Source organism: Vigna angularis, chromosome 6, assembly GCF_016808095.1.
Source record: "Vigna angularis cultivar LongXiaoDou No.4 chromosome 6, ASM1680809v1, whole genome shotgun sequence".
Lineage (NCBI taxonomy): Eukaryota > Viridiplantae > Streptophyta > Magnoliopsida > Fabales > Fabaceae > Vigna > Vigna angularis.
Genome location: NC_068975.1, coordinates 2,343,549 through 2,365,627, shown reverse-complemented (window position 1 = coordinate 2,365,627; position 22,079 = coordinate 2,343,549). Strand labels below are relative to the sequence as shown.

The 22,079-nt window shown below is 34.4% G+C and overlaps 3 protein-coding genes across 9 annotated transcripts; all 3 read left to right on the top strand.

Moving 5' to 3' along the window:
* The first annotated feature begins 1,468 nt into the window (after window positions 1-1,468).
* Window positions 1,469-2,164, top strand: LOC128197398 (F-box/LRR-repeat protein 3-like). The gene has a single exon (XM_052879140.1). The coding sequence runs from the start codon at window positions 1,469-1,471 to the stop codon at window positions 2,162-2,164; it is 696 nt and encodes a 231-aa protein (XP_052735100.1).
* On the top strand, window positions 1,955-9,554 carry LOC108319806 (protein SIEVE ELEMENT OCCLUSION B). 7 transcript variants are annotated; one of them, XM_017551081.2, is made up of 9 exons: window positions 1,959-2,092; window positions 3,302-3,374; window positions 5,469-5,717; window positions 5,805-5,891; window positions 6,390-6,826; window positions 7,119-7,216; window positions 7,327-7,469; window positions 7,546-8,037; window positions 8,840-9,554. In XM_017551081.2, exons 3-9 carry the CDS (start codon window positions 5,502-5,504, stop codon window positions 9,452-9,454), a joined length of 2,088 nt encoding a protein of 695 aa, XP_017406570.1. In that variant the 5' UTR covers window positions 1,959-2,092; window positions 3,302-3,374; window positions 5,469-5,501; the 3' UTR covers window positions 9,455-9,554. The 7 variants fall into 7 exon arrangements, with proteins under 7 accessions (XP_052734672.1, XP_017406574.1, XP_017406569.1 ...); XM_017551082.2 differs by lacking the exon at window positions 1,959-2,092 and adding an exon at window positions 2,827-3,201; XM_052878712.1 differs by lacking the exon at window positions 3,302-3,374 and having other exon boundaries at window positions 1,955-2,092; window positions 8,852-9,554.
* Window positions 9,555-17,370: 7,816 nt separating this feature from the next.
* Window positions 17,371-21,769, top strand: LOC108319775 (protein SIEVE ELEMENT OCCLUSION B). Its single transcript, XM_017551020.2, has 7 exons — window positions 17,371-17,623; window positions 17,959-18,042; window positions 18,449-18,885; window positions 19,382-19,479; window positions 19,606-19,748; window positions 19,906-20,397; window positions 20,972-21,769. Exons 1-7 carry the CDS (start codon window positions 17,411-17,413, stop codon window positions 21,581-21,583), a joined length of 2,079 nt encoding a protein of 692 aa, XP_017406509.1. The 5' UTR covers window positions 17,371-17,410; the 3' UTR covers window positions 21,584-21,769.
* Window positions 21,770-22,079: the final 310 nt, after the last annotated feature.

Genomic DNA, 22,079 nt, shown 5'->3' with positions numbered 1-22,079 from the left:
TATTCAGGTAATCTGTTTATATCTTATTCTGTTTATATTTTATTGGGCTTATATCAGCTTAAGATCCATGAGGTAAATTATAAATACAAAGCCAGGGCCAAAGGCCAGGTACGTTCCACTTACGCATTACTCACTCTACGTTATTCTCAAATACTCAAGAGTGATAAACATTCACTAAATATTCAACCAAGAGCCGAGGCTCTTCAAATCACACGCCTAACTTGGGCGTCGGAGTACCTTTTGCAGGTACATCCACCCCCGTTCAAAAGGAGACCGATCGGCTTGCGTCAACACCGATCGACCAACAGCTGGAGTTTGGAGGCGAGCGAGCGGCCCAGACGTGTCAACAGGTTAGTTTCTCGGTCCCAAAACTTTCCACCGAAACAGTATCCAACCAAATTGGTTACCATTGTTATGATTAAGAAAATTAGGAATCAATATGTACAAATTTAACGAATGTTAATGAAACTTGCCCAAAAAAGTTTATATATTTTCTCAAATATCAATTGTCAAATCAATAAAATGTGTTTAAATGTTAATTTCTAAATTTTATAAATACCTATCCAAAATACAATCAAATAAAAATACACCTTAAAAAAAGTAAAAATAAGACGACATTCATAATCAATACGACAAGTTGTTAATATAAGCACCAGATAGTATGGGCGGGCTAATATACAAGATCTTACAATTAATGCTAACGAAAAATATATAAAGGACGATATGGTTTTAAAACCTTTAATTGATGAACAAACATTTAATCGACTCGATTTTTTTTCTTTCAACCATAAGAAAAATAAGCTAAGGTTGAATCAACGGAATGTTCTTTAGGTGCCCTAACAAATTCTTTTAGGTTTAGAGCAATCAGTATTTAGAAAATACCTCCTAAACTTGGAAAGTAAAATAAAGTAAAAATTGTAAAATTAAAAGTGAGATTAAATATAATTTAATCATTCCTCCCGTCTTAAATTGTTAATAGATGACAAAATGAGAAGACTAATTTTGTTTTTCTTTTTTATATTAAAAACAAACTTCAGTATACAAGTATCGTTGAATCCGAAAATTGGATGATTCATCCATGTGATTGTGTATGTTCAAGTTTTGTACAGAGCAGAAAGGGTCTAGAAAAGAAAAACAGTACTAGAACATGGCCTTAGCTGAAACGGAAGAAAGCCACGCATTGTCCCAAATCTGATATTTTCCATTGCCATTCTATTCACTATCTCTGTTCCCCTTGTCGATTTTGCACTCAAACTCTGACAAAATCACTTCAAAACAATGAACCCTGAGAAATCCCGCTGCAGGTTACGACTTCGCAAGCTCTCCAAACGGACCCACCACCCTCTTCTCCATCTTCGCCTCCTCTTTCTCTTTGTTCCTACCTAAATCTCTTCCCTTCAATTCCACATCAAAACAAAAATCACTCAAAAAATTAATTTTACAAATTATCAAATTTTCTGAAATCGTAATGTTGTCGGAATCTGTTCTCTGCCTCTTGACCGAGGACCTTCTCATCCGGCTCCTGGAGAAGCTCGGGCCGGATCGGAAACCGTGGAGGCTGGTGTGCAAGGACTTTCTTCGGGTCGAGTCGGTGAGCCGGAAGAGTATTCGGATCCTCCGAATCGAGTTCCTGTTTGGGCTGCTGGAGAAGTTCTGCAACATTGAGACGCTGGACCTGTCGCTGTGTCCGCGGATCGAGGACGGAGTTGTGTCGGTTTTGCTGAGTCAGGGATCGGCGAGTTGGACTCGGGGACTCAGGAGGCTCGTGCTGAGTCGCGCCACCGGGCTGGGCCACGCGGGTTTGGAGATCCTCATTCGGGCGTGTCCAATGTTGGAGGCTGTGGATGTTTCCCACTGTTGGGGCTATGGGGACAGAGAGGCCGCGGCGCTATCGTGCGCCGCGAGGTTGAGGGAACTGAACATGGATAAGTGTTTGGGAGTTACTGATATTGGGTTGGCGAAGATTGCTGTGGGTTGTGAGAAATTGGAAAGGCTGAGTTTGAAGTGGTGCTTGGAGATTTCTGATCTCGGGGTTGATCTTCTTTGCAAGAAGTGCCTGGACTTGAAATTTCTGGACGTGTCCTATCTCAAGGTTTGTTTCCTTCTCTTTCAAAATGATTCTATATTATTGAAGAGACAGAAGGTGGATGGAGGAGAGGGATAGGGAGAAAAGAAAGAAGGTAGAGAGGAAAAGGAATATACATGATGAGGGATTAAATGAAGAGACAGAAAAAAATGGGATGAAAATGATAGGGATTAGAAAGTGGGTGCATGAGTATAATTTTTCCATTGACAATGTGCATAAAAGGAGGGAGAGAGAAATGGTGGATGCTAGAGTCTTATTTTTAGGTGAAATATGGACTATCTTTGGCTTTAGTCAAATACTAGGTTTTTGAGATATTGAGATTCCATTTTGTTTCATTAGAATAGTTGAGGCCGAGATGTAGGTCTTATTTTTCCAATAGTGCAATTATCTTCACGTCTTCCTCCTACGTAGAACTCTTTGGGGAAAAATGGGCTGGGTACCTGCAAAGGCACTCCGACACTCAAGTCAGAAAAAGGATTGATAGAACATTTTTTAGTTCAAACGAAGAAGAAAATCAATATATCTTTCTTAATTTCTCTCAGGGAAAAACGTCCCTTTTTTCCTTCTGGTTCAACCACAACCGCGGCATATAGTGCTTCTTTTTTTTTTTAAAAACGAGACATATGGCCGCGGTTTTGACACTAACCGCGGCATACTCGTCGGCCTATATGCCGCGGTTCAACCGTGGCATATAGGTGATTTTTTAATTTTTTTTTTAATTTTTTTTTTTAAAAAAAATGAATTTAGGCAGCGGTTCCCTAGACAACCGCGGCATATTCCGCAGCCTATATACCGCGGTTAGAACCGCGGCATAAAGTGTCTGACTTACTACCGCGGCTGAATATGCCGCGGTTCATGAACCGCGACGTATAGTGAAAATCAACCGCGGTAAAAGCCCCTCGCTGCACTAGTGCAGGGAGCAAGACCCAACTAAGCATGGCAGAACCAGCGGACAAGACCAGACGATCATAAGCTAAAGGACCGACCTCGATCATTAATCAGGCTCCATATAAAGATTGGTAAATGGTAATTAGAGATGTTGGGCTAAGATTGGACCGTGATTAAAATTTCACTAATCTCAAGCCCATACTGAAAACTATAAATACAGGTCAAAGGTAAGAGATAGATGTTCGTATTTACTGCACATTTATTACTATTATACTAAGCTATTGTACGGACAATTAACTGACTTAAGTATAAGAGAACTTTTGGCAGGTACACCTCCAAAGGTAGAGCGAAGAAAAGGACAAGAAAAGAAGATACCAGATGACATCCTAAGAGAAATAATGTAGGTGTTAACAGTAACTCGACCTCACACCCAAAATAGTCTTCAAAATTTCTTTCTTTTATTCTTAATTTGCAAATCTTACGAAATAATCACTAGTACAGTAAAGAGCTAAGGCACCGGTTATAAATGTTTATAGGCCTCGGTTCTACAACCGAGGCATTCGAAGGCGAAGTAAAAAGGTTAAAGTTTATGTTTCGGGTATGGACCGGGGTAAAACGAAACAGCAATATATGCCTCGGTTCTTAGATAACCGAGGCAATAGAACATAAATATATCTCGGTTCCTAAATAACCGAGGTAATAGCTTCTGTGTTGTTTTCCCAAACGTTCCTCCTTCAATCATGCCAACCAAACTCAAGATTTCAGATTCATAACCAAACCAGAAATCAAACACAACCAGAAAAACCACATCAGAAATCAAACAAATCAGTATTACAACCAATAATCAATGTCATAAATCTATTTACAGAAGCAGCAAAGCAGCAAACATCATGAACTCACCAATGTCCAAATTACAACCCACAAATTACAAATTACAACAACTAATGAGAAGAAACTCAGATACAGAAACTCAGATACAGAGATGAAGATGGACTTAAGCTGAAAAAACTCAGAAGCAGAGATGAAGATCGACTTAACAGGAGCATGTCCGACCACCAGAAGCATCTCCGACCATGGGTTTCTTCCTCTTCGCACATGGATTTTCGTGTTCTTCTTCATTGACGCCAGCGACTCCACCAGTAGCAAGGGCGGCACCAGGCGGTCCACGAACAACATCAGATCTGAGATCGTGTCCGCTGGTGGAGTGAGATCGCGTCCGGTTGAGTGGCGATTGGTGGTGGGTTGGGGTTGTAGGGTGGGAGGCACGACGGAGCGAGGGCCAGGGAGCGGCGTAGCGAGAGCGAGAGCGAGAGCGAGAGCGACGAGAGCGAGAGCGACGAGAGCGACGAGAGCGAGAGCGACGAGAGCGAGAGCGACGAGAGCGAGAGCGAGAGCAGCGAGGGCCAGGGCCAGGGAGCGAGAGCGAGGGCCAGGGAGCGAGAGCGAGGGCCAGGGAGCGAGAGCGAGGGCCAGGGAGCGGTGGAGCGAGAGCGAGGGAGTGAGAGATTGACGGAGCGAGAGAGCAAGGGAGGAGGGAGAGGGAGGGAGAGTGAGGGAGAACGGCTGAGATGGAGGGAGAGTGAGGGAGAACGAGTGAGAGGGAGGGAGAGTGAGGCAGAACGAGTGAGAGGGAGGGAGAGTGAGGGAGCGAGGTGGGAGAGCGAGGGTCTGAATGAGATCTGGAAAATGAAAGGTTACTATATGACTCGGTTCTCTGCTCGCCCGAAGCCATACATGCGTAAAGGTTTCGGTTTTACACCTAACCGAGGCATATAGTTCTTAAAAAAAAAATAAAAAAAAATGGAATAATTATATACCTCGGTTTCCGTTTAAACCGAGGCATAAACACTATTTTACACTGGTTCTAAACGAACCGAAGCGTATAACTTGATAGACTCCGGTTTCACCTAAACCGATGTCTATGACGCGAGTTGAAAAGCAGTTTTTTTACTAGTGAATATAAATAAGGGCGCAGTAAAATTCTCAAACTTTAGAAAATATGAGGTTCCCCGTAATTTATCGGACGTTTAGGATCATATGATTTTCCTAGAGCATATGCATCTCTTGTCAATAGAATACAAGTATCAATAGTAGTTACACCGCGGTTCTTTTCTTGTAGGTCTGATAGATCCTAATACTTTTTATTATCCTCATTCTTTTCTTGAAAATCAAAACTAAAAAGTGCAACGTGTTTTCACATCATATTCTTTTCTTGAAAAGCAAAAGTGTAGGCTACAATACTACAAATTCATACAAGACACAATTGATTTTCAACTATCCTAACACAGGGATCACTGAGGAAAAACTGACATTATTAATCATTTGATTTTAGATGCTTTCTTGTGTGGATGATCATATCCATGCATGCCTGTAGTCCCTTCTATGGTGAAACGAATCATTTACTATGCTAAGCATTATAAAACCATGCTCTATGTATTTTGAAAACTATAAATCTAAAGAGGTTACATTTACTTTGATATTGAATTGTTTGTAGGATATTATAGTGTAAGCTAAGGTGAATCACAATATGTCCGAGTCAGGTTCAAATAGTACTAATGGGCAGCAGCAAGGGATGCTGAAGCAGAAGCAGAATCCATTGGAATTCACTCACGACAAGATCCTCGAGGATGTTTACAGAACACATTTTCATTGTCTTGAAAAGTGTGATGCAGCATCTCTTTACACTGTTGCCTCAAATGTTCTCAACCAGTCCATGGATATCACTGAGAAGGTGATTGCTAAGGTAATTTTCTTATACCCTTTGCAATAAATAATAGCTATTTTTGAATAACAAAAAACTTTTTCTTATGAAACATTCCTATTAAAACAGGGTGATCAACCCATGGATGGGTTCAAAGAAGACACCAGCATAACTTCCCAACAACTTGCTGCTAAACTGAAGCGAATAGCGTATCTGGTGATTTTATTAATTTCTTTTATTGTGTCAACTAGAAATTTAATCAAATTTTCATGAAAACGATGAATGTAACATAACCTTCTATGCCTATTTATGAAAATTTAAGTTTCAGACAACCATTTTGATGTTATTAATATAATAGTTGTCAAATTTTGTGATGAAAATTCAAAGGAGTCTAAGTCTCAAGTTTTAGAAAGTTAACAATATATGAGGAAGTAAACTTTTTGTTTTTAAATTTTAAATTAGAGATGTTATCAATCTCTTCTTATATGAATTGGACACATTTATATATCATGAATTTGACACTCTTATATTATATAGTTATGATACTTAAAATGCAAAAAATGCAATTAAACCTTATTACGATTTCATATTCTTGTAAAATTTATCAAGTACAATTAATCCGTTTGTAATTAAAAGTTATGAAGTTTTGTAAATGAAAAAGGTTTAATAGTAACAATATGTGATATATCAAAAACAAACTTGTTGGACATGTAGATGATATGCACACCTCGTGGTGAATATCCAGTGCATTGCACAACGATGTTGATTCTGGAGCAGCTCAAACATTATTCATGGGATGCAAAAGTGCTCATAGTTGAAGCAGCTTTTGCCCTTGAATACGGAAAATTCTTGTACCTTCTTCCTCTTATAGCACCATGCCAGCAGTTTGAAAGTTCATTTGCAGATTTGCATGGACTTTTAATGGTTCCACAAAACACAAAGCACGTCACTCACTTCAACAGTGTGGTGAAGAAGGTGATGCAAGTGGTTGAATGCATCACTGAGTGGAAGAAGCTTGTCAGTGCAGGACATGACATAAGGGACGTTCCTACATTGGCAGAAACTTTGCAAGAGATCCCTGTTGTTGTGTACTGGGCAATCTTTACCTTTGTCTCTTGCACTGGTGAAATCAATGACTTCACTGATAACAAGTAAGGCATGTCACCTATTTAATCATCATTGATATATTCTAGAGAAACATGGGTTTTTTTACACTTCCGATAGTTTTAAGGAAAATGAATCATCTTTATATAATATTTTACTTTCTCATTTTTATTCAATGTGACACTTAGATTTACGGTTTAGATTCCCAATTCGCACCACAGTTGTAAAGAAACCAAAACATGGCTAGACATTTTTTTAACAAATGTATTCTATTTATCATTCAAACAATAGATCGAAGAGATCTAACTGTTTTTGCTTGTCGTGTTTATTGATTGCAAGGTATCAAAGACATGAATTATCGACTAATTTGGAGAAGAAGCTTGACTCCATTCTAGGAGAATTTAAAGAACTTTTAAAAAAGTGTATCAACGAGATAGGTTAACCATGTGCTTCGTAACTCATTCCCTTTTTCTAATGCAATTTCAAAACTATGAAGATGCTGAATTGAAGCTCATTTGTAATAAGATATTATGTATGGTTATTGCAGAAAGAATTGAGGACTTCACGAGCCGTAAGAACATTGTGACTCGTGGTAGAGATATTGTAAAGGTTTTGAAAGCACTCATATTTTGTGGAGAAAAGAGGGATTTAAGACAGAATGTGTATTATTTTGGCCTCACTGAAGAACAGGTACTCACTAATAGTGCAAAAAACTTGTATACATATAATTAAATTTTTCGTGAGATTAATTATTTTATCTTAACAGGTTAAACTGGAAGAGTTTAAAAAGAAGTGTGCTTTATTATTCATTTCGGGTCTTGAAAATGTTGACGATGACATTAAACTTTTAAACTCAGTAAACGAGAAGTTGAAGGAGAAAGCAAGAGAAGTAGAAAACTATCGAAGTGAAGACTTCAAGATTTTGTGGATCCCTATTGTGGATCAATGGAACGACGAAGGTAGAAAAAAATTAGAAAATAAATTACGTGATACTAAGTTTGGATGGTACGTGGTTAAATATTTGAATTTTGAAACAAGCCTCAAGTTAATTAAGGAAGTGTTCAAGTACGAGAAAAAAAATGTTATCACATTAATGAATCCTCAAGGTATGGTGGAAAACTTTGATGCAAAGCAAATTATATCTCAGTGGGGCATCGATGGGTTTCCCTTTAGAACTTCTGATCAAACCAGACTTAGTCAACAATGGAAGTGGTTTTGGTCTGAAATCACCAAATTCATCAAAGAAATAGAGAACTTGGTAAGTACTATATATATAATTGTTCTTAAATTATTTCAACTACTATTTCTTATTCCCCATCCTGAAATATATAAAATATTGACAACTAAATCATACTTAATAAAAAAAGTTTGGGTAATTTAATTTTAGTAGCATTAAGCTTGCTTTCAAATATAACATTTTATCTAAAATAGATATATTTGCTCAAGATTTTTCTAGTTTTAGAAAATATATATTTATTATTATTTTTTTAATAAAATAGAATCCCTTTAAAATACCCATTAACCTCCTTCGTATTTTTAATAATTGGCACTAATTACTTTCCTTTATCTTATTTGTAAAAGTAAATATTTTATTTTTTTTACAAAAGAAAAAATCCTTCAATACTTTAAAACTTTAACTTTTCATTTATATAATGTTAGTTATTATAATGTTTTTAAATAAAATAAGACAAGCGAGAATAACTTTATTAAAAATATAAGAGAAAGTGAATGTTATTAGTTATAAATATAAGAGATGTGAATGTCTATTTTTAAATTAGAAGAGATGTAAAAAACATTTAACATGTTTTTTTTTGTTTTTTTTTCTAATCTAAGAGATATTATATGAAAAATAAAGCGTTCTTCCTAAAGTTTTGAAAGAAAGTTGTTCTATAGGGTTTGTAAAGTTTAAAATCTCTACTAGTCACTTAATATTAATTCATTTTCACATTTATCATAAAAATGAAAGTAAAAACAATTAATATTTACGTACATATAATCTCATCTCATATTTCGAAATCTATCAATCCAATTATAATGACCTAGATACATATATGTGTAAGAAGCAAAATCAGATTGAAGAAGAGGATTGTTATATCTTCATCTATGGAGGGTCCGACACTAAGTGGGTCGAAGAATTCACAACAGCCATGGATGCACTGAAGAAGAAGGTTGAATCGAACGTGGATTTAAACATGACAATAGAATCATTCCAACTAGGAAAGGAAGACAGCAAAGATGTTCCACGGTTTTGGATTGCTGTTGATAGCTTGCTTACAAGCAGGAAACAAGTGAAGGGTGGTGAAAGAGGGAATGAGTTTGCAAGAAATGAAATAAAGAGGTTGTTGTTCCTCAAACAAGATCCTAAGGGATGGGCCATTCTAAGTAAAGGAAAAAATGTGAGGCTTCTTGGTCATGGTGAGGCCATGTGTCGCACAGTCAAAGAATTCGACACATGGCATGACAAATTAAGGCCAATGAGCTTTGATGTGGCTTTCACAGAGCACTACAGAGGGATCAAGGAAAAAGATGGTTCCAAAAGATGTGAAGAAAATGTAATTTGTTATGGTCACCCAACGGATATAGTGGAACGTATAACGTGTCCAAAAAAGGATTGTCGACGTCCAATGGAGGTAACTTCTGTTAATTTCAAGTGTTGTCATCAACACAAACAATAGACAATTTCGTGAAAAACCATTCTAGCTTCCATGCATGTTGACTTCACCTTTGTGTAAATCAGTTTACATAAGTAATTGTAGATAATAATGATTTCCGGCTTATAGTTTCTTTATCTTTCTCAATGAATTTATCAAAGTAAAATAACTGTTTCCAAAGTAACTGTTTGAGTTTGCAAATAATACAAATGATGTAATTAACCTCCCTTTAGGTTTTCATATGTAATCTATCTAGCTATATTTTAAATTTTTCCTGATTTTTAAAAGGAAAAAAAGTATATATAATAATATATAATATATGACGATAACATAATAACCTACTTCAAGAAATTCTCTATTTGTTATAGAAATTATTTAGGGAAAAATATACCTAGGTTAAAATCGTTGTTGACTCATACCAAAATCGCTCATCTCCCTCTAATTGCCTGCTCACCGCGTCGTTCCATCTATTCACGGTGTCAGTTGAGGTATAGAGTTTCAATCTTCCACTCCAAATCTGGAATTCGTTGTGGCCTTTGATTCGGTTAATTAAAATATGTATTCCGTTAGATTTTTAGGGTTTGAAATTGATGACTGGGCTAGTTATGTTTCTTTTGTGGTTTTATATGGAAATGTTTTTTCATAAATTGCAAAGTATACTAGGTTTGTAATCCTGCATCCATTTTGTCAATAAAAATGTTATTTTATTGCAACCTAATTGAATGAATATTGAAAGAAATATAAGAATCATACATATTTATTATTCATGTTTACTTTTAATTTTGATATTTACATTCATTCATGTATTGTGTGTTTTTTTAATGAAAAGATATACAAAATTTATGTTTCTTTTAAGTTAGATATAATTTAGTTTTTCTTAGATTATTATATAAAAAAAGGAACATTTAAAGAAAATGGGAGAGTTGTCTCTCAAGACATTTTCGCTCAACCACAAATTGATTAGTGCATGTTCTTGTACGGGGTCGAGTCACCTAAATCCATGGGCTTTCTGCTACGTCTGTTCGGTATTTTCACGTTCCTTTCTTCTGTCGGTCAACGTCCGTCCGGTACTAGTGATTGAGTGGTGTCGTCCGTCCTAGTTGTATGTATGGGACCGTCCAGGGTTATCCGATACATCAGGCCCCCTAAGCCCTAGACAAGTAGTTGTCGTTGGGTTTTAATGGGTGGCCGGTCGACATTCTTTTGAATTGAGTTTGGGCGGGAAAACACATGTCGCGTTGTAATAAGTCGTCTATCTCGAGTAGTGGGATCGTCACTTGATTTGAGCCGTTGATCGTGCCAGATTTGGACGGTGGATATGAATCAGCGGTTTCAAAAAATTTTCCCCTTCTAGGAACAAAGAGAAGGCGCGACACCAAATGACATCGCTAGCGGTGTGAAACACCATTCGATTGATAACATCTTCAATTGTTCTCTGGATCGGTCGTACCGTCATACATCTTTAAGTTGGGAGGAACAAACTGTTCTGATATGTGGGCCTCCATAAATGGTTGGAACGAACGACAACATCTCGGTTGTGTTCTCTGTTTTCATAGTGTATGGCTCCTTGCTGATTGTAGTACTTTCCTCCTGGACGGTTTTTGTCTTGCTTTCCCTGACCATGGTTCTTGTAACTTGATTCGTGCCACCCAGTCCGGAGTGTTGCTCTATTTGCTCCGCCTAAACAGTTCTGTCCTCCTCATTAGTGACCTTTTCCTTAGCGACCCTTGTTGCATTCTTAGTCCTTACAGTGGCCAAATCTCCCCCATACTGTTGTTGCATCTCCAACATCTGTTGTGGTAGTACTCTGATCATCTCGCTCAGGTCTCTAAGCTCAAGTTTCTCATGGTCACCATTGGGTCTCCTTCTAGATCACTCGGCCTCACGGTGAGCACCAAAAAATTTCAGGTGTAGGGTCGATGATTTCTACAAAACACTTCTTCACACTTTACTCCAAGTTCGCTTAGGTATTCCATACGTCCTTAGTTAAAATCATTCGGTCCTTGCGTTCCAAACCACCTAGGAGTACCTGTCAAAGACACTCTAACGTTCAAGTCAGTGATTAATCTGATCGGAGGTCATAGTGAAATTTTAAATTCATAATTAATGCAATCACATATCTTCTTCCCTTTGACCTATATTTATAGATTTTGAGATGAACTTGAGATTAATGAAACCTAATAACGGTCCAATCATGATCCATTACCTACTAAGTAACACTTATTAGTAATCTTGATTAGAAGTGATGTTTATGAATAGTTATTGTCGGAAGTCATATGTCCGGTGTGTCGTCTTCTATGATTGTGCGGTTAGTACGCTACTTATCTGGATTAGATAGAGCGTGGTGGTGGACATCAACCTATTTGACAGGTCGTCCGTTCTTGATGGTCCTAGTATATACATGCCATAAAATACAAAGCATATTTTAAAATAATAATAATTTTTAAGTCAAAATTAGTAAAACAGATGAAATTATCTTATTCTGATAATGCTCTGCTTTGAACAAACCCACTATAATAGGTTATATTTCATTTAATATTTTTTTCAATCAATTTCTGAGAAATGTAGTTAACGCTTTTGTTCCATTTACGTCACTAATTCTTATTGGTGCTCTTTTCGGTCGGAAAAAGAAGAAAATTAAAAGGACAGGAGAGAAGAGGAGTAAAGAACGAATGAAATGGGAAAAGTAGATGTCATATAATTATTTTTGTTCACTTCATTTTTTAATAAAAGAAACGTTTGATTTAATTAAAGGCAAGAAACAAAAAATTTACAAGTTAATTTTAGACTATAATCCGAAATTGAGATATATATTGAGGGATGAGTAAATGAAACGGTAGATAGATGCAGAAGCATGCATATGTTTGATTTAATTAAAGGCAAGAAACAAAAAAATTTATAAGTTAATTTTAGAGTATAATCCGAAATTGAGAAATATATTGAGGGAAGAGTAAATGAAACAGTGGTTAGATGCAGAAGCATGCATAATCTGTTTTGTTTGGTACAATTAAATAAAATAACCATATGTGGAATTCTTTTAGATTAGATTGTTCTGACAACATTTAAGCTTTAATCTTTTTTGTAACTACCCACACAGAACACGGGTTTTACTAACATGCGCCGTACTTTTTCTTTCCAAAATTGTGGAATCGAAGAAAGCAAAGCATCAATAAAGATAAAGTGTTATGAAGGATAATGCGTGATCTGCACTTATGTCTGTATCATAGCATCGCTCATTTAAATCACATAATCACAATCTTAATTGTATAAACAATTTAATTAAGATATTTGTTTTGGCTTAAACCATAATAATGAGAATCAAAAGCTGATATGATCTTATTCCTTTGTTTGTCGTAAATAACACGATCATATTTTAAAAAAGTAGTCACTCAATAATATCTTTTTTTTCTTTCTTTCACTTAAAGCTCATTTGGTTCTATGATTGAATAAACTATTAATAAGCTCCTTCTATATTTTAAATAAATTTGTTAGCATATTGGTATTTAAGCATTAAAAGCGAAAGTATCTAAAACTATAATTAATTTTGATATTCTTAAAATGCGCCAAATTAGATTTTTAATATATCTCTTTTAAAGAAAACATGTCACATTGGTATCTATTTCTACTACCCCTAATAATCAAACATAGTTTAGGAGTTGAACTCAAACGTAGTTTAAAGTGTAGAAACATTCTTAAAAAATAATTTCGTATATCATATACATTTGAAAGAAACATATTTCTTAATAATATGGATAATCATGGACATATTTTATAAATACTATTTTTTTACTAAATCGAATCCCTATATATTCTTTTTAAGTAGAGTCAAGTTTAATCTTATTTCCTAATAACATTTGATTATTAATGACATGTGCAATTTTTTTCTATTTTTCTTTTTTTCTTCTTCTTCTTTCTCTAACGAATGACCTCCACCCACTACAAGAAAAAAATGATATTGCTAACGACAAAAATTTGTCGATAAATTAAAATTACCGATACTTTATGTCGATAAAATTTCATTGCTAAATTTTATTGACGGAATTTTTGTTCCGTCGGTCATTATCGACATATTTTTTATTTAGTAGAATATGTCGATAATTACTAAAGAAAAATTTGTCAGTAAAATCCATCGATAAATATTGTGATATGATTCATCTTCTATTTCATCTCTATTTTTTCTTCTTTGTGTTTAGGGTTTTATTTTTTTTTATTTATGCTTTTTCATTCCAACAAAACCAAATTCGCCTACCTCTACCACTGTTCATTGCCTAATTCTTGTATTTTCAGCTCGATGACACAAATTTGTTTCAAGAGCGCAAGCTAACGTTGGAGCTACTAGTTCTGTGGTGTGCAAAAAGGTAGTGGTGGAGATGCAAGTGGGTGTTACTCGACCGACAGTGAAGCATGTGGATCTGCATTCGTGTTGGTGGCGCTATGGAAGCTCTCTAGTGAGTGCATGGTGCACTATTACTCACTATCTATGACTAGGTGCTGATGTGAGAGTTGTCGGCATCTTGTAAAGCTTCAATCTACAATGCTGTTGGTGGTTGGAGGTGTTACGAGTGTTGTAGGTTGTGCCATGGTTTTGTTTTTGGATCTAAAAGTGAAGATCATAGGTGTTGTGATCGTGATAAAATGGAGATAAAAAGGAACATATCATGCTTTTTGAAGAAAATGAAGACGAAGAAAAAATATTAGACGCGAGATTTGGACAGGAAATTTGTTGTTCTTTTTACCGATAGATTTCTACGTCGATAAATGAAATATGTATTACCGATGAATTTTTTCATTGCTAAACGGAATATGCATTACTGACAGATTTATCAACACATTTTTCTATCTATAATGCATATGTCAGTAATTAAAATTTTAAATTTTGTCTATATAATTTGTTAGTAACTTAAATTTATCAACGAATTATGTTTTCATCAGTAAAATTCCGTAAGTGATTTGATATATTTTTGTAGTTATCCATCCATCTTCTTCTCCCATTAATGCTGCCTTTGAAGATTAAGCAAGGTGTGTCTTGGTCTAATTTTGACCTTCTACTACACTTATAGTCAAGGCAACTTGAATCTCCCTCTTCATACCATCCTTCTCTACTCCCAAACCCCATTGATCATTTCTCTTGTTAGTGTGATGTGACTCTAAAAGGGGAAGGTATAGCGTAAAATAAAATTAAAAAACTATGCACACAACTATACAATTACAAAGAGAATGCACACAACATATTTATATTGGTTCACCTCCACCTGAGGCTTTGTCCAATCTCTTAAGCAACCTTCTTAAAAAAAAATTCACTGATCAACAACTTTGATATGTATCGAGTATCACTCTCTCTAGGTTATATGAGTTTCAACCTTTCCAAGTACACAAGTATAAACCTCTCCAAGCTATACCGAGTATTAACTTATCCATGTATCTTTCTCAATCTCTTAGAAGGAGTGCACTAAAAGGGTCATAGGTTACAACTTCACTCAATAAAACATATTACAACAATCAAGCTCTCAATCCAATTTTTCCACGATACAATTGATATGATAATTTTATAGCACGCCATTTCTTTTCTTCTTTTTTTCTTGTTCGTTTGCTTCTCATATAGGTTGGCCTTCATTATATAGATATTGCTTCAGTTAGCTGTTGAGACTTTGAATTACATATCTTCATTGCAATCTTCTTAATATAGAATGACTTGATCAATTCTTTGATTTGATTCTTTAGTTTGAATTTTCAAAATTATTCTTCAAGACTTCAATTCTGAATTAGCTTATCTCTTTAAGATATCTTATTTCCTTTTATGATTAAGCTAAGACTTAATTTTGACTTCTACTCTCTTCAACATTCACAAATTATCCTGTTAAGAAAACTTTGTGAAACTGGATTCTGCCTTTGAATTATTAGAGCACTAATATCTTTTATTCAATCAAAAAGTTCATTCATCAAATATTTCTTAATATTAATTTCTTTCGAGCATTTGATTAAAAAACTTTCTTCTTCTAGAATGATAGTATTTGTTGTAATTCATATCATAGAATCTTTATTTCAATCACTTGTATCAATATGTTAATTTGTATGAATAATCATAGTTCAAACACTTGTTTCAAATCATCAAAGCATATCATAAAAGTTAGAGCAATAAGGATCGTTCGATATTTAGGTCTTCTAGTGACTTAAGTTATATCTTAATCGTCTAACCTTGGGTCATCTAACGCCTTAGTCGTCTGATGACTTGATTTTCCTTGACTCGTTTAACACCTTAGTTGTCTAACACAATGACTTACGTTGTCTAAACAATTCGGTCATCTAATGCATTTACCTAATAATTTTTATTGTTATAGTCATCTAACATCTTAACTCGTCTAATGCTTTAGATTTGGCCTCAGACTTATTACTTTCGTTTACACACGTAATGTATCAGTATAAATCAATTAAGCACATGCAACCAACACTACACATAATATATTTTGATCTTCAAACAACATTCATCAATTTCTCATTCTTACTACTTTCATATTAGATGCTCTCTCTTAATCATCTAATTACATTTTCACTTTTTACCATAGACTCGCTCGTCTGTTTTGTTATCATCAAAATTTTACTGATTATTGGGGCTAAACTACTTTAACATATCTTTGTGTCATGAAAGCAATCTCCCACCTTCTCATTCCCCTTAAGTTGTCCAAGTCAATCAAAGTTGTAGGTGCCGATGAAATCGAAGAGGCAATAAAAAAAGAGCCAAATGTTGTTCCTTCCTAGCCAACTTCAAGAAGTTGGGACCCTCCCTCACAATGGTAACAATTAACCCCAACATGTTAGAATTTCTCCACGTGGTTCTTCCTTAAAATCCCACATGTGGGGCCTTTGTTCTCCCTTATGTTTTGCCACATTATTATCATTATGAGTTCTTGGATTTAAAAGAGACAATCTAAAAGGATCTTAGATATGATCTCGAACAATGAAATGTATCTTGGATATGAATGAAGTGACAAAGTTTCTGATGGCAGCGAGATACGATTCTTGGAAATGACATCACGGTGGTGATAGTGGTGATAGGTATTGCCTAAAAATGAATGGTGGGATTTGTCACTAAAGAAAAAAGGATTAGAGAGGAAGAAGAGATTTAGACTCGCAAGTGATCCATCTTTTAATGTCGTTAACATTGATTTAAGAAAATAAACTACACTGTCTCAATTTAAAAAATATTAAGAATCAAGTGAGTAAAAAAATATATTAAAAAATGAATCATAAATATAAATATAAAAATAAAACTATTAACTAAACTTTTAAAAGATATACATTGTCACAAAAATAGATATTTTATTAAGAATATAAAAAACAGATTTTACATGAATAATTTTTTTATAAATTAAAGAAAAAAATAATGAACTATTATATTTATTTATTAATATTTTAGAGAAAAATATTTTTGTTATAAAAAATTATAATTTTAAAGAAAATATTTTTCTTTTATGAAAAATAAAGAAAAGTTGGATAGGGAAATATAAAATAATGATTCTTTGATCCATCTAAATTTTTTTACATTCATTTGATATTATCTTAATTACTTTTTACTCTCTTCTTTCTTTTTTGAAACAATACAAAAGTTTACAGTTTTGTGATTATTTTATCCTTGTAGTATGTGTCAAATAAATGTAAAAGTGTGTCATGATATCATTACTCAAAAAATATATATGAAAAAAAGATATACAAAAGTTGATTTTCAATATTCCTCAAATACTGATTACACAGGAACATAAATTAATGAGACCAATATGCTTTCTTGTTCTGATAACAGCACATATCCATGCTTTTGGTTCCTTCTACGCTTCGTGGAATCATTTATTGTTACATGGGCCTCACCTAAGCATCGTAAAGTCATGCCCTATGCTTTTCGGTGACTATAAATCAGCCAACACAAACGAGAGAAACAGCGTTTACTTTGAAACATTGACTAGTAGATAGCTAGATTGGATCACGAAGATGAATACCCAGAAGTCAGGTTCAAGTAGCAATGTCCTGCAAGGGAAGACCTTGCTGCAGAACCCATTTGAATTCAGTGATGAACAGATTCTGGATAATGTCTACAGAACCCATTTTCATTGTGTTGAGAAATGCGATGTAAAATCTCTTCACACCGTTGCCTCAACCGTCATCAATCACTCAATTCAAATCACAGACACCGTCATTCAACAGGTAATATTCTTTTGAATCGTTTGTGTCCTTTATGTTTACATATTTTGGTTCATATCTATTGTAAGTTATGATTATGAGATAAGGTTCATATTCACATATGCAAGATCCAATTTTGTTACCAATAAAGAATTTGTTAATGAATAGTTTAGAAGTATTTTTGAAGACGCTTTTTTACCCTTTAGATCAGACATTCTTCTCATGTACTTAACTTTTTCTGGTACAAAAATCTAACCTAGAAAATAAAAAAATGGTAGTATATATTTAGTATACATTTAGAATGATTGCTATTACTTTTTTTTTTATCATAAAGTACATTCAATGATTTTGTGACGCAGGCTAGCCAACTCAGTGAGCGTTTCAGAGAAGAAACCATAACGTCTCGACAACTTACTGCAAAGCTGAAGCGAATTGCTTGTCAGGTGCTTGTTAATTTTCTATTTTCGGTTTATTTCCTTGCATGTATATTAATATGTAATATTAAAATAATGGTCATATCTTATTTTAATACAAAAGTTTATTTAACCAATAATTATTTTATAATCAAATGTGAAACTTTGTGTTTCAAATAATTAATAGGTTTTTGTGAAAAACTATTTGAGGTTGATGTGTGTAATTCACTTAACGTAGCAATCTCTTCAATAGATTCCATTCTACAGACAGGAATATTCCGTTCCCTTGAGCGTCTAAGTGATGTTGTGACCACGTACGCTAATTAAACAATACAACTAATAGTACAAGGAACATAAATCAAATTATAACAAAAATTTAAGTGGAAAAACACTCTCAATCTTTACACTATTAATGTTTAAATTGTTGGAGACGTAGATGGTGTGCACTTCTCGTGGTGAACACTACGCGAATCACACAACGATGCTGATTCTGGAACAGCTGAAAGCATATTCATGGGATGCGAAGGCACTGATAGTTCAAGCAGCTTTTGCTCTGGAATATGGGAAATTCTTGTATCATCCCCTGACGAGACAGCACGAAGAGTCTGAGAAATCTCTGGCTGATCTGAATGGGCTTCTCGTGATTCAGCAGAACATTCAGCACTTGAGTTTCTTCAACAGTGTGGTGAAGAAGGTGATGCAAGTGATTGAGTGCATCACTGAGTGGAAGAGGCTGACCAGTGCTGGCTATGACATCAAGGACGTGCCAACCTTGGCAGAGACTTTGCATGAGATTCCTGTTGTCGTCTACTGGGCAATCTTCACCTTCGTCACTTGTACTGGTCAAATTGATGACTTCACCACTGACCACAAGTAAGACAATTTATACATATTCATCACTAAGTAATAGAAACTAATTTTAGTTCTTACATTTTGTTCAACGGGGATAAATTGATCAAATTAGAATGGAAGTTAGATATGTTGATCTAATAGAACTTTGAAAGATGAATAATTCAAATTTAAAAGACCAAAATCAAATTAAAAAAATGAAATAAGAAACCAATTCCATTTTTCTCTAGCAATTATCAGTTTTCTCTTTAGTGTTTTACGTTAGTTCAAATATACATTAGTTCTTAGAAATTCAAATATTAGTTATATTATAAATATGTGATATATACATATAAATTCTTAGAAGGATATATAATATGGAGGGTGGCTTATATATTCATGATTTCTAAGAATCAAAGTAGGGCTTTTATGTTACTAATTTGTCAACCATTAAATTTCTCAAATTGGAATTTGTTTGTATATTTGATCAAATTTAATTCTTTTTTCTGTCAAATATAATGATTGCTATTTCTTTATCCAGGGTTAACAAACATGAATTATCGAAAAACTTTGAGAACAAGCTTGACCTCATTCTGAGAACTTTTAGAGAGCATTTGGAAATGTGTAGCACGGAGATAGGTTAGTTATGCTTGCTTTATACCTTACTCTCTTTTCCTAATAATACAGTTTCTAAAATGTAAGAAGCTGAATTGAGATTCATTAATATAAGAAGATGCTAAAATTATATATATGTGATAATATCAGGGAGAATAGAAGACTATTCCAGACGTAAGAATATTATCATTATTACTGGAAAAGATATTGTCAAGGTCTTGAGAGCACTCATCATCTCCACTGAGAACAGGGATTCTAGACATAATGTTATTAATGGCCTCACTTTAGAACAGGTAATAACCACTACCATTAGCATTACAAGGAAACAAGGTGGGATTAGTCAAAATTTTAATGGAATTGATTGAAGAAATAAAAAATGAAAAAATCCATAACTTGAAAGTGTTGTCAATATAAAGTTAATTTGTAAATATGTGTATTTTACTTTGGCAGGTTAAAATTGAAGAGTTTAAGAAGAAGCATGTGTTGTTATTCATTTCTGAGCTTGAACATATTGATGAGGAGATTCAACTTCTGAAAAGTGTTTACGAGAAACTGAAAGAGAAACCAAGAGAAGTAGAAGGTTACAGGAAGGAGGATTTCAAGATTTTGTGGATCCCCATTGTTGATGAATGGAATGAAGATCGAAGGAAAACATTAGAAACTAAATTACAAAGAACCAAGTTCGGATGGTATGTGGTCAAACATTTCAATTTTGCAATAGGCATCAAGCTAATCAAAGAAGTGTTCAACTATAGTGGGAAACCTGTGATCCCACTCATAAGTCCTGAGGGTAAGGTGGAAAACATTGACACAAAACAAATTATATCTATGTGGGGCATTGATGGATTTCCATTTAGAACCTCCGATCACACTCGTCTCACTCAACAATGGAATTGGTTTTGGTCTGAAATGACCAAGCTTAACCCAAGAATCGGAGACTTGGTAAGTACTAAATGCATATATCATTGCACATAGTCCTTCATATTTAATATATATGCACACATACAAAACTATATGCGTAAAAAAAAAAGTACTTATTCTAAGTATAAAACTTGTATTCATCATGAAAAGGTTATCAAATTCACTTAGTAATGTTAAACATGAATTTAGTAAAATATAAAAAAGTATATTGTTTCAATAATAATATAACAATAGAAGATGACATACCATTAGAAAAAAATTAAAACATGATTTATCAGAACCAATTTGGATTTTCAGGTTATACAAAAGTAGTATAAGAAAGAATATATACTGCTAACATACTCATAATTATTCATTAACTTTTGTAAAAGTTTCAATCAAAACAAGGAGTGTGACGTAGGCAAGAACCATTTAGTTAGCTAGAAACATAGGAGGAGAATACAAATGAAATTTGAATTGAAGAGAAAATGGAAAGAAGAATTTTTTAATTTTACCGTCCGAGATTCTTTTAGGAAAGAACATAGGTGTTATAGTGATAAAATGAGTTAAATATTAATAATTTGAATACATATATAATATAATGTTGAAAAATCAGATTGAAGAGGATCGTTATCTGTTCATATACGGAGGCTCAGACACTGTGTGGATCCAAGAATTCACGACTGCCATAGAGAAATTGAAGAGGGATGTTGAGACACTAAGTTTGCAGATAGACATCACAGTAGACTCATACCAACTGGGAAGGGAAGACCCTAAGATTGTGCCACGCTTTTGGATTGCCATTGATAGTTTGCTTGCAAGTAGGAAGCAACAAATAATGAAGGGTGGAAATCAAGGAGTGCAAGACTTTGCAACAACAGAGATAAAGAGGTTGCTCTTCCTAAAACAAGACCCTAAGGGATGGGTCATTCTTAGTAAGGGATACAATGTGAAGCTCCTGGGTCATGGTCAGGCTATGTCTCGCACCGTCAAGGACTTGAGCTTTTGGCATGTAAAGTTGCATGAAGAAGTGAGCTTTGATGTTGCTTTCAAAGAGTACTATGAGAGCATCAAGGACAAGACTAGTGCAAAAAAATGTGAACATAGTGAGATTTCTAACTACCCTTCTGATATATTGGCTCATATACCTTGCCCTAATATAGAATGTGGACGTTCCATGGAAGTAACTTCTGTTAATTATAGGTGTTGTCATGGTCTTGATCCATAGACAATGTTACTCAGCTTGCGAACCCACCTTTTGGTTTAAATTTCTGTTGTGTGTTTATTATTTAGGTTTTAGCTACTTGCTTGTCAAGTAGTAGACAATATTAATTTTCAGACTGTTTGTAACTTTTCCAGTGAGTTGGTTTTGAATGAAATAAAAAATTTCATTGAAGTGTTGTTTGACTAATAATACTATTTTGTTCAGAAAAAATAGAGGAAATTATATGTAAATCATTTCTCTTGATTACCTTCAACTAATCAGAAATTTATTCATCTTTAACTTTCAATTAACCGATTAATAACAAAGTTGCTCATGTATAAAATGTTATGAAACTCTTCTCATAATTTTTATTAACAGGTAGATTCACATATATGGTCGGCATACGGATACAAAGATTGTGACTGTTCTCTCTCCCTTGTTTTAATAGGTTATTATCGTTACAAGCTCCCTCATGAATTACATGATTAGTAAAACTGATATGTACAACCTAATTCTATTT